At 40.4% G+C, this 15,080-nt stretch overlaps 2 protein-coding genes across 2 annotated transcripts in view; both read left to right on the plus strand.

The window, feature by feature from the left end:
* Nucleotides 1-1,681: 1,681 nt before the first annotated feature.
* C9H11orf52 (chromosome 9 C11orf52 homolog) lies at nucleotides 1,682-8,372 on the plus strand. The gene is made up of 4 exons (XM_027930601.2): nucleotides 1,682-1,713; nucleotides 6,805-6,842; nucleotides 7,829-7,890; nucleotides 8,124-8,372. The coding sequence occupies exons 1-4, from the start codon at nucleotides 1,682-1,684 to the stop codon at nucleotides 8,370-8,372; spliced, it is 381 nt and encodes a 126-aa protein (XP_027786402.2).
* Nucleotides 8,373-9,295: 923 nt separating this feature from the next.
* LOC139701328 (dixin-like) overlaps nucleotides 9,296-15,080 on the plus strand; it is a 40,019-nt gene continuing 34,234 nt past the window's right edge. Inside the window, exon 1 of the mRNA XM_071616992.1 lies at nucleotides 9,296-9,612. Within this exon, the coding sequence (XP_071473093.1) occupies nucleotides 9,296-9,612 (317 nt within the window). The remainder of the gene's footprint in view (nucleotides 9,613-15,080) is intronic.

Genomic DNA, 15,080 nt, shown 5'->3' on the forward strand with positions numbered 1-15,080 from the left:
AGAAGAGGTTGTTGGAAAGGGACCAAATTATGGAAAGCTTCCATAACTGGAATTCTAAAACGGTCGCCCTGGCATCCTCCTGCAATACCAGATACTTGGAAGGCTGAGGCAGGAGGATCATAAATTCAAGACCAGTCTGGGCAACTCAGCAAGACCCTATCTCAAAATAAATTAAAAGAGCTGGGGATGTATCACAATTGTAGACCACCCATGGGTTCAATCCCCAGAATCTGAAAAAAAAAAAAAAAGATGCTGGAATTCTATCACGTAGGTAACAGGAAATTACTGATAGTTTTTATTTGTTTGTTGTTGTCATTGTTTTTTAGTTGTTGATGGACAGAATGCCTTTATTTTATTTACTTTTATGAGATATTGAGGATTGAACCCAGAGTCTCACACATGCTAAGCAAGCACTCTGCCATTGAGCTACAATTCCAGCCCTACTGATAGCTTTTGACTGGGGGGAAGATGAGCAGGTAACAGGATGAAAAGAACACAGTTAATGGTAGACTACAAAATGGTCTGCAGGGCAGGAGCATATGCAAAGATTGGGGCACAGGTAATAATATAAGATAATTACCGGAGAACAAGAAGCAATAATAATAACAACAGCTAAGACTTACTGAGAGCTTCTCATGTGTCAGGCCTTGAGCTAGTGTTTTGCCTACATATATCTCATTCAATCTTCACCACAATCCTATGAGGTTGTCATTCTTATCCACATTTTTCTAAGAAGATGGGGAGAAGTTCAGAGTCCAGGGTGTTCTGTGGAGTCCAGAGCTGAGGAAGACACTAAAGATGAGGTGAGAATACTGAAAACAAGATTTGTGGGCTTTATATACTTTTGTAGAACTCATAATTTCAACAGAGGAATTTGCTTAGCTGCATCCTAGTTGCTGGAAAGTGGGGAATGAGTCTAACTTAGAGACAGAAGCCACAGCTGTGTGAAGATTTTGTAGTCCTGAAACTAGGGATGGGGAAGTTAGTGGTCAAGAAATGCTGAGACCATTCCAATCATAGAATCATCTGATTCTATACCAGAAAGCGGATTAGATGATAAATTTATTACCTCTGCTTTACAATCCTGAAAACCTAGTCTCTAAAAGTTTAAGTGATTTGCCCACATTAATTCCAATAGCAAGAGAGAATATAAAAGAAATCCATTTTCCTAAAATTCAGTTTCCAAGACACTCTATTATTCAAACCCAGATTCTGGACAGAAATCATAAACAATTGGTACCAATTACCTTGGGAATGAAACTCAAATTTGAGAGGTGCTTGGCGAAAATAGGGGAGACTCTACTATGGAGGCTATATTTCAAATGCAGCATGATCTAGTGGAAAAACTTTCCTAAGGAAATGCAGAGTCCTTTTCTATCTCAGGTTTCTTTTTTATTTGAAGCTGGAAGCTCAAAGTTCATGGTTTCATTAAAAGAAGCCTCAAATCCCGACGGTGAGATAGTTGTCACCTGGAGCCCTGTATGTTGTTCTACTCTTGGCTGGGAACAGTCACCTGGGAATCATTCCAGCAGGTGACTTCCAAAGTCCAACCTGCTAGGTTGAAATCTGACACTGACAGAGACTCCCTAGGAGCTGCCACAGAAAGCTAAACCAGGAACCAGGAAATGCACAAGCCTCTTTATGTTGGAAAACAGCTGTGCTCCCCGGGGGACCATACGCCATGGGAAACCAGCTCTGCTGCAGGGGAAGCTGGTGAGTAGGGTGGAAGGGCAGAGGGTATCTATCATCTCTGTTGGTATATGTGGGGAATCAGAGAGCCTGGAGATACTGCCTCCCACTGCCACCTTCCTCAGCCTGGTACCTCCTGGTCCCCACACCAGAACAGCATCTCCTTCCCATTTACTCCTTTCAGGAGACCTTAGAAAAGACAGCAATACCCCACTCCAGTGTCCTTAGCAGGGCTGGACATGGTGAATTGGCATTGTTTCTCTTTGTTCTCTTTCTTCCTTTCCCCTTCTCTCCTTTCCCTCCTTCCCCAGGTAATAACAATAGTTGTAGCATTTGAGAGCTTTCTATGCCAGGCACTCTACAGTTTCATCTAATTTTCCCAACACTTCTATGAGTAAGTGGTCTTACCCCTCCTCCCACTTTATAGCCAGCCAAAAGCTGAGGCTCAGAGAGGTGAGAAGTTAACTTTCTGGTCCTGTGACCTGGCCAGAAGCAGGTAAAGCAAGGTTCCAACCCAAGCCTGCCTGACCTCACAACCCATTCTTCCACCACTAGTAATCACAGATCAAGCAGATCAGCTTTAGAAAAAGTTTCTGTTTAAAAGGGTGGAAGTGGAAAGGAGAATATCCATGGAATATATGAATATAACTTTCATACTTATTTGCTATGTGATCTTAGGCAAATCCTTTAATTTCTCTGTGCAAAATATAGATTAACGTAACTCTTATTGTTTAGATCACTGTTTTGTTTTGAAGAGCAAAGAATATAGTATATGTGAAAACCTCATACTAAGTTATTTGTGGTATTGTAGCTGTTCTTTTGCAGAATTTTCACCATAAACTCCAAGACCTAATACTGACCACTATCATTCTGTAGTCAGCACTAATATTAAGGCTGTCTTGTTGATTAAAAAAAAAATCCCTATATTTGAAGAGACAAGCAAGGTACATTGGAAAGCAAATAGGACTTAGGGTCAGTACATTGGATTCAAGTCCTATCCCTACTAATTATTTATTTTCCTTTATTAAACAAATATTTATTGAACATTCTATATATACTGGGCACAGTGATAGATGCAGAAGACACTAAAAAAAAAAAAGAAAATAAATTTGATCCTTGCCTTCTTGAATAAGTTACCAAAGTTATAAGGCCTTAGTTGACCCATCTATAAAATGGGAACAAAAGTACATGTCTTCCAGAATGTTGTTATCACTGAAAACAAACAAACAAAATACTCTTTAACATATATAGCAAATTAGAATAAATTTTTTAAATAAATTAATTAATTTAATAAAAAACACTCTTTAAAATAGTGAGATGTCTATAAAACAGGACATCTAGTAGCAGAACAGCTTCTAGAGAAGGGGATATAACATCTCATTCACTCCCCATCTTCCCAAGTGTTTATGTTCTTTATTATTGGTTTGTTCATTTCTGATGGTGGTAATTATTGATAGTCATCTTAGCTTCGTTATTGATGCTCATTATAGACAGAAATGTGCGTAGTATCTTCACTATTTTATTTAATCCTTACAATAGTCCCATGTTTAGATTCTCTCTTTCCTTCTCCTGCCCTCTGCTTTCTCTTCCCTCTCTTCTTCTCCATATTCTTTTTTTAATATTTATTTTTTTTTAGTTTTCGGATACAACATCTTTATTTTATTTTTATGTGGTGCTGAGGATCTCCGCGCATACCAGGCTACCGCCCGACCGACTGCTTGAGCCACATCCCCAGCCCCTCCTCCATATTCTTTATTGAACTCAAGGGTGGTCTACTACTGAGTTACAACCCCAGCCCTTTTTATTTTTTATTTTGAGATAGGGTCTCACAAAATTGCTCATGCTGGCCTTTAACTTGGGATCTTCTCTTGCCTAGACCTCTTGAGTTACTGGGATTACAGATGTGCACCACTGTGCCCGGCCCCATGATGTTTAGATTCTAATATCATCCTCATTAATGCTCAAATAGAAGACTAGAGAAGTTCAAAACCTTCTGAAGTCTTACAGCTAACCTGACCAGTCAGTCTGACTCTAAAACCCATTCTAGAGACACTTTGACAGACATTCTAACCAAATCTATTTTTGTTCCTATTAAAATATTAATAGGATCAGATAAAAATGGTTCTGTTTCTAGTTATCTCAATAAACCTTCAAAGACTTAATGATACTATGACAAGTGAAGATTTTTATTTTACTTATTTATTTACTTATTTACTTACAGTGGTGCTGGGGATTGAACCCAGGGCCTTGTACATGCTAGGCAAGCACTCTACCAACTGAACTATATCCCCAGCCCAAAGATTTTTATTTTAAAATATTCTTTGTTGTTGTTGTTTTTTTTTTTTCAGATTATAAAAGTAATAGATAAGCTGAGTGTGGTGGTGCATGCCTGTAATCCCAGAGGCTAGGGAGGCAGAGGCAGGAGGATCACAAGTTCAAAGCCAGCTTCAGCAATTTAGTGAGGCCTTAAGCAACTCAGTGAGACCCTGTCTCTAAATAAAATATAGAAAAGGGCTGGGAATGTGGCTCAGTGTTTAAGTACCCCTGGGTTTAATCTCCAGTACAAAAAAAAAAAAAAAAAAAGTAATAAACATTCATTACAGAAAATTTGGAAAATAACCAAGAAAAGAAAATGAGGGGGTGGGGTTATGGCTCAGTGGTAGAGCGCTCACCTAGCGAGACACTGAGTTTGATACTCAGCACCACATAAAAATAAATAAAATAAAGGTATTGTGTCCAACTACAACTAAAAAAATATTTTAAAAAAAGAAAATGAAAATCAATTTAAAAATAAACAAAAATCAATAAGGCACCCACTCTCCCCTGAGGTACATCTCCAGCCCTTTTTATTTTTTATTTTGAGACAGGTCTTGCTCAGTTTCCCAAGTTGACCTCAAACTTACTATCATGCCTCAACAGCTGGAGTTCTGGAATTACAGGCATGTGTCACTGTGCCCAGCTTCTTATCTTTTTATTAACTTAATAAAAAGTAAAATTTTCATGCTATTAGGTGTTCTCCCGACATCCTTTTTAAAGTGGTTACATGAATTTCCATTGAGTGGGGCTGGGGTGTAGTTCAGTGGTAGAGCACTTGCCTAGCATGTGTGAGGCATTGGGTTTGATCCTCAATACCACATAAATAAATAAAATAAAGTCATGCTGTCCATCTACAACTATGTAAAAAACTTTTTTTTCTTTTTTTAAAGGTAGACTTTTTTAATATTTAGTTTTTAGTTTTAAGTGGACACAATATCTTTATTTTTATGTGGTGCTGAGAATTGAACCCAGTGCCTTACGCATGCTAAGCAAGCGTGCTACCACTTCAGCCACATCCCCAGCCCCCCAATTTTTTTCCATTGACTGGATATACCATTTGGTCAGTAACCAAATATTGAACTTCATGGTGTTTTCTATTTTTTGAAATTATAAACAATGCTACAAAGAGTAGCCATATTTGCACATGATGTATTATTTATTAGGATATAGAATTGCTATATTTAAGGCTTTTCATGCTTATTTCCAATTGCATTTTGGAAGGATTGAGCCTACTACAACTGTGAGTGCCCATTTAGTTTCTTGAAGTCTGATGTAAAAATAAATTGTCACCTATTAACACTCTGGGTTGTATCCAAGCACTGTGCAATATCCAATTTGGAAAGAGGCTCTGTTTACTAAAATTGGTTAGCCCTAGTCATTTTGTTTGTTTACTTATTTATTTTTGCAGTATTGAGGATTAAACCCAGAGGCACTCTGCCCCTGAGCTTCCTTCTAGCCCCCCCCCTTTATTTTTTTGAGTTGGGGTCTCTCTAAGTTTCCTAGACTGCCCTCAAACTTGTCACCTCAGCCTCCCAATTAGCTAGAATTGCAGGTGTATGCTACTGCACCTGGCTAGTCATGTCTTTTGGAATTGATGTTTTTTCTATCCATTTAAATAGAAATAACTAGGAAAGCAGTAAGACAAGGGGCAAGGAATTAGGCGATTCTCTGGCTTCTAGGATAAGACTATTAGCGGGCAGCTGTAACACAAAACAAAAACTGAAGCGGTAGAGGAGGAAGTTGAAAGAGAGAAGTTGTTTTTTCTGCTGAACCACTTACTTGTAGCATTTGGATGAAGTGTAACTGCTCTCAACTCAGTAGGCATCAAAACCAAAAATCACACCAAAACCCAGACCTCTATCAAAAGTATAAGGAAAAATCCTGATTTTTTTCTACAATAGTACAGTCAACATAATTTAGAAGTCTGTCTCCTCTCTTTCTTTTCAATTAGCAAAAGAAGGAAACTCCCCGGGGAGAGGAGAAATCAGACAGACAAATAGGGTCGGCTGTGGTGAGATTTGGAAATGTACTAGCAAGAAAAAGCATCCGAGTAAGTCCAAAACTATTCAGCCTATTTCCTCAGACAAGTGTTTTTTCTTTAGGTATCAAACAGTTGACAACTACATAGACACACTGGCTGCTCTGGGGACCCTAGGGGCTTAGAAATTAATATTAGAGGTCTGTCCTGCAGTGAGGGCAAGCTAGCTGAGTCACTCACCAAATTCAGTGCTCCCTGTGCTGTAGACAAAGTACTCCAAAGGACATTAAAGGTTAAACATCTCTCACTTTCTGCTAATTAAAAGCAAGGACAGGGAAGCCAGTAGGGAGGTCACTTATTGGAAAAGGACTTTGAGGGGTCCTAACTAATTAGCTCTAACAGCTTTTATGACTCCCAGAATGAAAGTCTCAAGTTGGTAAAGACCCTGAAAAAAAAAATAGTACAGAAGAAGAAGCAAGAGGGTCTCTGGATCCAGGAATATCCCATTATTTGGCAGGTTTCCCTTACCCTCTGCTGGGGATTAGCTTGTTAGACAATCCCAGAATAGCCCTCAAGCCAGCAACATTTCCCTGGCATGTAGTGCTGGTTGCCTAAAGCTGTATTTTGGGTTTGGTTATGTCAGTTGTACCACTCTACCTTCCAGAACCATCCATCTGGGAGAGGTACCCTTGAGAAATGCTTTCAGGCTGAACCTGGCTCAGGATGAATTTTTAGGGAATGTTACAGAGACCACAGAACAAATAATGAAAGAAGGGAGGTCAGAGCTCTTGCACATAGGTGATCTGTTTTTCCTATCACAGGAGCTGCCCATCAACTTTCCAGAAGAAAAAGAAAAAAGGTAACTTTGAGGGAAAGCCCTGGGTAGAGCAAATTAGAGGAGACAAGACAAATGATATCTTAGGAAAGGGCATAAAGGGTGGGGCTGGGGATATAGCTCAGTTGGTAGAATGTTTGCCTCACATGCACATGGCCCTGGGTTCAATCCCCAGCACCACACACACACACTAAAAAAATAATAATTATAATAAAAAAATAATAAAGGAAAGGGCATAAGGGTAAAAAAAACAAGTGGCCTTGGATGCAAAAAAGGAAGATAATACACCAAAGAGAATCTTTAATTTGCTGGGTTCAAGAGTAGCCCTGAGTCTGTGGATCTTATTTCTTTTATATTATCTCAGAGTGGCAGGTTGGGGCACCCATTCTTTCATTCATTTAGTAAATATCACAGAGCATTTATATTGAATGTGAGCCACTCTGTGAGGTGGAGGCAAAGAAGCACAAGAAGGGCACATGGTCTCAGCCCTGGAAGAGCTGAAAATCAAGTTTGAGAGGTAGACTCATGTAAACAAATAATGATAACATTATAGCTGTAATAGATACTCACTCATGTGAAAGATACAGAAAGGAGAAAGTGAGAGAGACTTGATTGAAAGTGGCCCACTAATGTGACTGAGCACTAACCTACCACATAGTAGTCAGTCTGTTTACTAATTTGTCTGCCCCAGTAGTCTCTAAGCTCCCTGAAGCAGTAGAAACCGCCTCCTCATGCTTCTATCCCTAAAACGTGGCACAGAGTCTCAACGTATATTTATGAAACTATGTCAGGGGCTGGGGAAAATGAGGATGGAAGATATTATGACCAGATTGTGAAAAAGACAGATGGTATACCCTGCGAAGGAGTTCAGATGTAGGAACAACAGAAGTGAAAGAATTGGGAATGGAGACAGGAAGTGTAGAAGCCCCCCACAGTAGTTAACTAAAGATCGAAAAGGGCGGTCTCAGCAGAAACAGAGAATGGAGTTAAGTTGGATTTCTTCCCTGCAGGGAGCCAAGCAAGACGCACATTGAAGAAGCAGCAACAACAGCTGCAGCAGAATTTCACAAAGGTAATGACAGGCCTCATCGCCTCTTGGGACTACTCAGACATGGGATCCCAGTATTTATCTTTTTTACCCTGGGACAAACACATCTCAGTCATCTGTAGAATTTGCTGGTTCTGCTTAGCCTCCTCTGTCCCTAAGGAGCAAAGTAAAGGGACCTCAGTCTAGTTTGCTCTGCACTAGCGGTGAGGGGTAAAACCAAGCCAAGCATCATCTTTAATTCTGCCAATTCCTTGCAGGACCATGAAATAAGAGGACACATGTATGAGCAGGTGTTACAGCAGCCTAAATCTCAAAAGAGGAATCAAGACCTCAAGTTGGAGGAGAGCAACTTACATTATGCAGATATTCAAGTGAACAGTCTTACCCAACCACGCTCCGCCAGTGAAGTGAAACACTGGTATTTAGAAAATGCTACAGAGTATGCTACCCTTTGCTTCCCCCAGGCCACACCTCGATATGACAGCAAGAATGGGACTCTGGTGTGAGCCTCCGGAGCAAGAACAGTTTCCATCTTTTTACCACTACTCCTGTGGGGAGAATCCACTGCTTTGGGGAATGAGTGGCCCAGGGATGTTGGCCACATTTTAATCTTAAAGAGCTCCAGAGCCCTTTGGAATTATGGATGTCTCCAGCCTCTCTCCTAGGCTTCTTATTTGCCATTGTTAGCTTGGAGCTGTGATTAGGTTAGTTATGGGTGAAAGAGTTCCACAAAAAAAAAAAAAAAAAAAAAAGGTTAAGTGAACTGTGCAGGAAGGTAGGCCCTTGACTCCTAACATTGCTCAGGCTCTCAAGTGCGGAAAAATCCGGCTCACGATGAGCTGATTGCGTTAAGTTTTATTTAATGGTATCACTTTTACACACCTTAAACTCCAAAGTTGAAGAGGGGGTGCTCTGGAAAACCATTCTGAGCTTTTGCATACAGCCTCCAGGGCTGGCTTGGGCAGTTCCCTCAGTGGCGGCGGGATCAAGGGTCCCACACCTAGGGAGATAAATGGGGGCGTGCGCTGAGGCACGGAAGAAGCTTTCTCCAACCACTGGCCACGGGAACTTCAAGTCACCAAACAGCGTGGAGAAACCCGGAAACTCTTCTTGGCTGAACTGGTAGCTATTGCTCCGTGGAGCCGCAAAATCAATAAACAGCGTGAGGAACAAGCCTGGTCCGTTTTCTGGGGCGGGGTTTTGAAGCGAGTCCCCGCCCAGCAGAAAATTCAACCAGTACTAGCACCTGAGCGACCCCATTCTCTGCCCGCGCAGCTGCGGGACTCGGGTGTAGTTTGGCTGAACAGTGGGAGGACTCTCATTGGTTGAAGGAAGGCCCTGGGCGGTGCCGGCAGGACAAGGGTCCAGATTCGCAGGGGGCGTGGCCAGGGGGACAGCCAGATCAAGGCCTGCGGGGAGTGGTGGTCTGATGGGTTGGGAGGCGGGTACGGGATGGTGGGGGCGGAGTCTGGGTTGGCAGGTGGTAGAGTCTGGGTCCCCGGCGTCCGGGGCGCGATCTAGCAGGGGCGGGCTCGGGCCGGCTGGAGGCGGGGTCCGGAAGTCGGGGGCGTGGAATCAGGGCCGGACCGGGCCAGCTCGTGCTGGCTGCAGGAAGGCGGAGCTGCGGGGACGCCTCCGTGTTACCATGGCAGCGGTAACGCAGCGGCGACGCCAGAGAAAGCGCAGGCCGAGTCCAGAATGGCTGGGGACCGAGATGCTGAACCAGACATATCGGTACTTTGAAAGGTAGGTGCTAAAAGTGACTGGTAACTGGAAAATATTACCACGAATGAATGTCCAGATCGGATCGAGCGAGGGGGAGACGGTGGGATGAGAAGAATGAGACGGATTCCTCTCTGAGCCCTGGAGATTCTTAGTGTGCAGTTTCTGTTTTAGACTTCAAGAGTATAGAGACGAGGGGTATCGCGCTTCCCCTTCTCAACCTGCACACCTTCCTACCCAAATGTCGCTGACCCTCTGTTGGTCCCTAAGACGGATTAATCTCTGAAGGTGGGTAAGAGTAGTGAAAATGAAATCCCAGCACAAAAAAGTTGGTAAGAATAGTATCAACATCAGAGAGTGCTTGTGAGAATTTAAAGGACTAGCAACAGTGTATAATACGTACTCGAATGTTGGCTGCCACTATCATCATCACCATTATTATTTTACTGGCTTGTTCTCCTTGTGCTTTGGTGCAGACCTAGGTAGTGCAAGTAGATTTATACAATGTGGACCAGGGGGGCTGCCACCACTAATTGTTGGAGCAACTCCTACCCTATTTTCTTTCTTTTTTACTGGTGCGTTTTAGTTATACATAATGGTGGTATTTGTTGTTACATATCAGTACATGCACCCAATACAACAATATAATTTGGCTAATATCCCTCCCCAACACTACCTCACAACCCCATGGTCCCTTTTCTCTGTTTCACGATCTCCCTTTGCTTTTTATTCTATCACTCCCCACCTTTCTTTTCCTTTCTCCCCCTCTAGCTTCCACATGTGTGAGAAAACATTCAACCTTTGAGGTTCTGAGTTTGGCTTATTTCACTTAAAATAATGATGTCAAGTTCCATGAACTTGAAAATGAAATGATTTATTTAATTTTTCTTTATGCCTACCCTATTTTCTATATGTTAGCCTGGGGGTAAAAAAAATTACCCCTAATTCCAAGGTTTACTCTGTAAGCTTAAAGTGCTGTATATACATTTCTACATTAGAATTATACGTTTTGGAGTTAAGGATGAATTCTGGGAATTAAAGAATAAATGCCAAGAAGCAAAGCTTCCAATATTTCTCCTAATTATCTTCAGAATATACATTATGGCCCTTGGCTGATAAGTGAATGAATGAGGGAAATGGATAGGAGAATTGCTCTTTATTACTATGAAATCTTAAGTAACTGGAATTTAAAATGCCATTGGCATAGCTCTGTTGTGATTATAATACCTTAGGCTAGATTTCCTGCTAACCAAGGTATTATTTTGGTATTTCAAGATGCTTAAGATAGGTTTGGGGGACAGGGCCTGATCCAACTAGTTGTTTTAGCTTGTGGAATTTCTTTCTCTTCCTGAATATTTGCCCATTTCTTTCTTTTCCTATTTTAAGGTGGCTCTGATTTGGCCTTCTGGGGACTCTGAAGATGGGAACTCAAGTGATTATGAGATTCGGTAACTCCTTGGTGCCAGCAAAGCCCTCTGTAAGTCTGGTGCACTACTGAGAGGAATGTGGTGACATTACTGGAATTTCAGGATACCTCTATATTTGGGGGGATTTCGCCACTAGAACTCACATCCTGGAACAGAATTTTTATGTTTGCCTTCTTTTCTTGTTTCTCCTTATGGAAATTCTAGCTCACATAAGCCTTGATTCATCATCTTTTTCTGAAATTAATAAAGTCAGACAAAAGTTGAAAAACTCTAGCAGTTAATAAGAACATATGCATTGTTTAAAAGACAAAGTTTGACTTAGAAATAACATATATTAATTACAAAGTATTTGATAAATATCAAAAAGAAGTTAAAAAAAAAAAAAAACACCAGGCCACAAGTTGTCCATCCAGAAGTAAACATTGTTCATATTTTGGAATATATTTGTCTAATCTTTTTTTCTTTATGAATGTTCTACATGAGATCATATTATGTACAAGTTTAAATTTTTTTTTCTTCTGGTATTGGAGTTGAACCCAGAATATTTCTACTATTAAGCTACATTCTCAGCCGTTTTTATTTTCAGATAGGGTCTTGCTAAATTGTAGAAGCTGGCCTCAATCTTATGATCTTCCTGCCTCAGCCTCCCAAATAGCTGGGATCATAGGCATGTGCTACCACACCCAGCTTATGTGCCAGCCTTTTGACTTTGCTTTTTTTTCACCCCATGTTTCTTTCTTTTTCTTTTCTTTCTTTCTTTCTTTTTTTGGTACCAGGGATTGAACCTAAAGGTGTTTAACCACTGAGCCCCAGCCCCAGTGCTTCTTTTTTTTATTTTTTATTTTTGAGACAGGGCCTGGATAAGTAGCTTTAGGGCCTTGCTAAGTTGATAAAGCTGGCTTTGGACATAGCGATCCTCCTGCTTCAGCTGTCCCAGGCTACTTGGATTACAGGTGTGTACCACCATGCCCAGATCACTCCATGTTTCTTTTTAAGTTTTTTTTTTTTTTTAATTGTCAATGGATCTTTACTTTATTTGTTTACATGTGATGCTGAGAATCAAACCCAGTACCCCACACATGCTAGGCACGCACCCTACCACTGAGCCACAACCCCAGCCCTCCGTGTTTCTTAATAGGAAATTGTTAAAATTTTTGTTTTATTGGGGCTACATATGTTTGGTAAACTTTATAAGGGTTGTGATTTTTCTTGACCAGTGCTTTGTCATTGGACTTTTAGATTCTCCAGCCTTGCCTCTCATATTACAAATAAGTAATTTAAGACAACTTAAAAGGATGTGAACATTTACAATAAGAAATTATCTTGTAAAAGAAGAATTGTGATGTCAGATTTTGTAATTTTTGTATACATCCTTTCAGAGCAGTTGGAAGTCAATTGGGAGATAGAAAGATCAAACATAGCCAGGTGCGATAGCTCATGCCTGTAATCATGCAGCTTTGGAAGCTGAGGCAGGAGGATCTAGAGTTCAAAGCTGGCTTCAGCAAAGCCAGTTGCTAAGCAACTCAGTGAGACCCTGTCTCTAAATAAAACACAAAATAGGGTTGGGGATGTGCTCAGTGATAGAGTGCCTCTGTGTTCAATCCTCATTATCTCCCCCTACACACACAAAAAGAAAGATCAAACATATAAAGTAACATTGGCTACTCTTGTAATGTGGAGCCCTAACACATTATGATTGTCAGTGTAGAAGCATGGGGGTATTTATGGTTTCATTGTAGAGAAACTCCAGGGTCACTTCTAAAATGTCCACCAGATGTCGCTATCTTGATCCAATTTTTATCCACAGGATAGCTAGCAGATAACTTGAAATGTGAATTTTAAAAATTCATGTAGAATATATTTGCATATCTGCTTTGGTGCAATTTATATTAAGCCTTACCATCTGGTGATTACTTTGGCAGTGTCTTAGTCTCTCACTATTCTGTCTCACTTTCTTTCTTCTACCCACTTGGTCTGTCACATTCACCCTGTGCACTCTGTTCCTCTGTCCTAATGTTGGGTTCTTAGTTTTACTTGTCCTCCTTTTAATATACTTTCTTCTGGTCTTATTTCTCCCCTTTATGTGTTATGTGCATATGTATGTGTACTTGTCAGTGCTTCAACTTTTTGCTAAAAGAATAGGACCTCTGGCATATGACATAGGTGCTCAACCTGTATTTAATTAATGTTTAATGAAATAAAGCATGGACAAAGAAGACAAAAATATATCAGGACATCAAAAATTATATTTGACTTGAGAATACAGTTAAAGAAACAAAAAGGACTGGTGGTGTAGCTCATTAGTAGAGTACTTGCTTAGTGTGCATGAGGCCCTGGGTTCTATTGCCAGCAAAGCAAAACAACAACAACAACAACAAATACAAATACAAATAACAACAACAAAACAAACAAAAAGCCCAAAGAGAGAGGGAGACAAAGATCTATAGTCCTAAATTAACTGTAATTAAATGCTAAATGATACAGTATTGAACATGCTAGATATTAAAAAAGAGGAAGATTCATTCATTCAGTACATATTCTATGTGCCAGACAATGTTCTTGGTTCTGGGGATAAACCAATAATAAAACTTATAAAATTCCTTGCCCTCACTAGTTTTCAGGGGAAGGCTGATAATGGATGAAATGAACAAGTAATGTCAATATAGTGGTAAAACTTTTTACAGAAAATCCTTTGGGTTTTAGGCATATCTTTATAGTGGAACTGTCTACACTATGAAAACTGTAATGAAAATTAAACAAAACAAAAAAAAAAAAAGGAAAGAAAGAAGTAAGAGAAAGCTGAATGAATAAAGTTACATTTGAGGCCTGAAGGAGGAGAAGAAGTGAGCCAGAGATCATCTGGGAAACTAGTGTTTGAGACAGATCAAAATCAAAAAGTGCCCAGAAGCCAGGCACAGCGATGCACACTATAATCGCACGACTGTAATCCCAGTGGCCCAGGAGACTGAGGCAGAAGGATGGCAACTTCAAAGCCAGCCTCAGCAAAATCGAGGCACTAAGCAACTCAGTGAGACTCTGTCTCTAAATAAAATCCAAAATAGGGCTGGTGATGTGGCTCAGTGGTTGAGTGCCCCTGAGTTCAATCCCTGGTACCCCCCCCCCCAAAAAAAAAGAGTGACCAGAGATCAAAATCAAGAGTGACTCAGTAATAGTGACTGCTCACCTATCATGTATGAAACTCTGAGTCTGATCTCCAGCACTGCAAATAAACCCAGTGGTCAGAGGAGATTCATGGAAAAAATGAAACTCGAACTAGGTAGGCATAGCGATGATTTGGGTGACTGAAAGAGTGTGAGGCATTCCTGGCAGAGGAATGGAGGTGAAAATGAGCTCGGTGAAACTGTGAGATAGTGAGGAGCTCTAAAACCTGAACAGAATGTTCTGGAGGAGGCCTTAAGAGTTGAACACAAAGAATTTATTGATATACTAGGAAAAATGAGTGTTTGAAGATATAGAGCAGCAAAGAGAACGTATTGTCTAAAAAAGATTTAGATGAATGTGGACTGGCAGATGGAAAAGTCTGGAGACAAAGGGAACAGTTTAGGGTGGGGGTATAGCTCAGCGGTAGAGTGCTTGCCTAGCATGTGAGAGGCCCTAGGTTTGATTCCCAGCACTGCAAGACATACATAAATAAACAAACAAATAAATACACAGTTTAGGAGCCAGGACTATTCATAATCTTTGCTGGCAGGTATGAGTCTTTTTGTAGGTCTTTGCTGATACCTCTGAATGTAAATGTAATAGAAGTTGTAAACACATTACTCTCAAGGAATTCAGCTAACATGAGAAAACAGAAGAATGATGAAGAAATTGTTTCAGAAGGTCATTTAATATATTTTCATTGATAATTTTAATTATTTGTTTATTGAAACTGCCTTTCTGCTTCTTTATGGTCATGAATGATTGCCCATTATAGATGTGTTAAATTTCTCATAGGTGTGAATTTCACACATCTTTTACTCAGAAAGAAGTCACAGGCAATATTTTCACCAAATGACAGCTTTGTTTAAGGCTTAAAGTCATACTTAGGGAAACATATTATTG

Source organism: Marmota flaviventris, chromosome 9, assembly GCF_047511675.1.
Source record: "Marmota flaviventris isolate mMarFla1 chromosome 9, mMarFla1.hap1, whole genome shotgun sequence".
Lineage (NCBI taxonomy): Eukaryota > Metazoa > Chordata > Mammalia > Rodentia > Sciuridae > Marmota > Marmota flaviventris.

Coding starts and splice junctions, on each gene's coding strand:
- C9H11orf52 (XM_027930601.2), top strand. CDS start 1,682: ATGGGAAACCAGCTCTGCTGCAGGGGAAGCTG. Junction 6,843..7,828: donor CCAGAAGAAAAAGAAAAAAG/GTAACTTTGAGG, acceptor TCTTCCCTGCAG/GGAGCCAAGCAAGACGCACA. Junction 7,891..8,123: donor TGCAGCAGAATTTCACAAAG/GTAATGACAGGC, acceptor AATTCCTTGCAG/GACCATGAAATAAGAGGACA.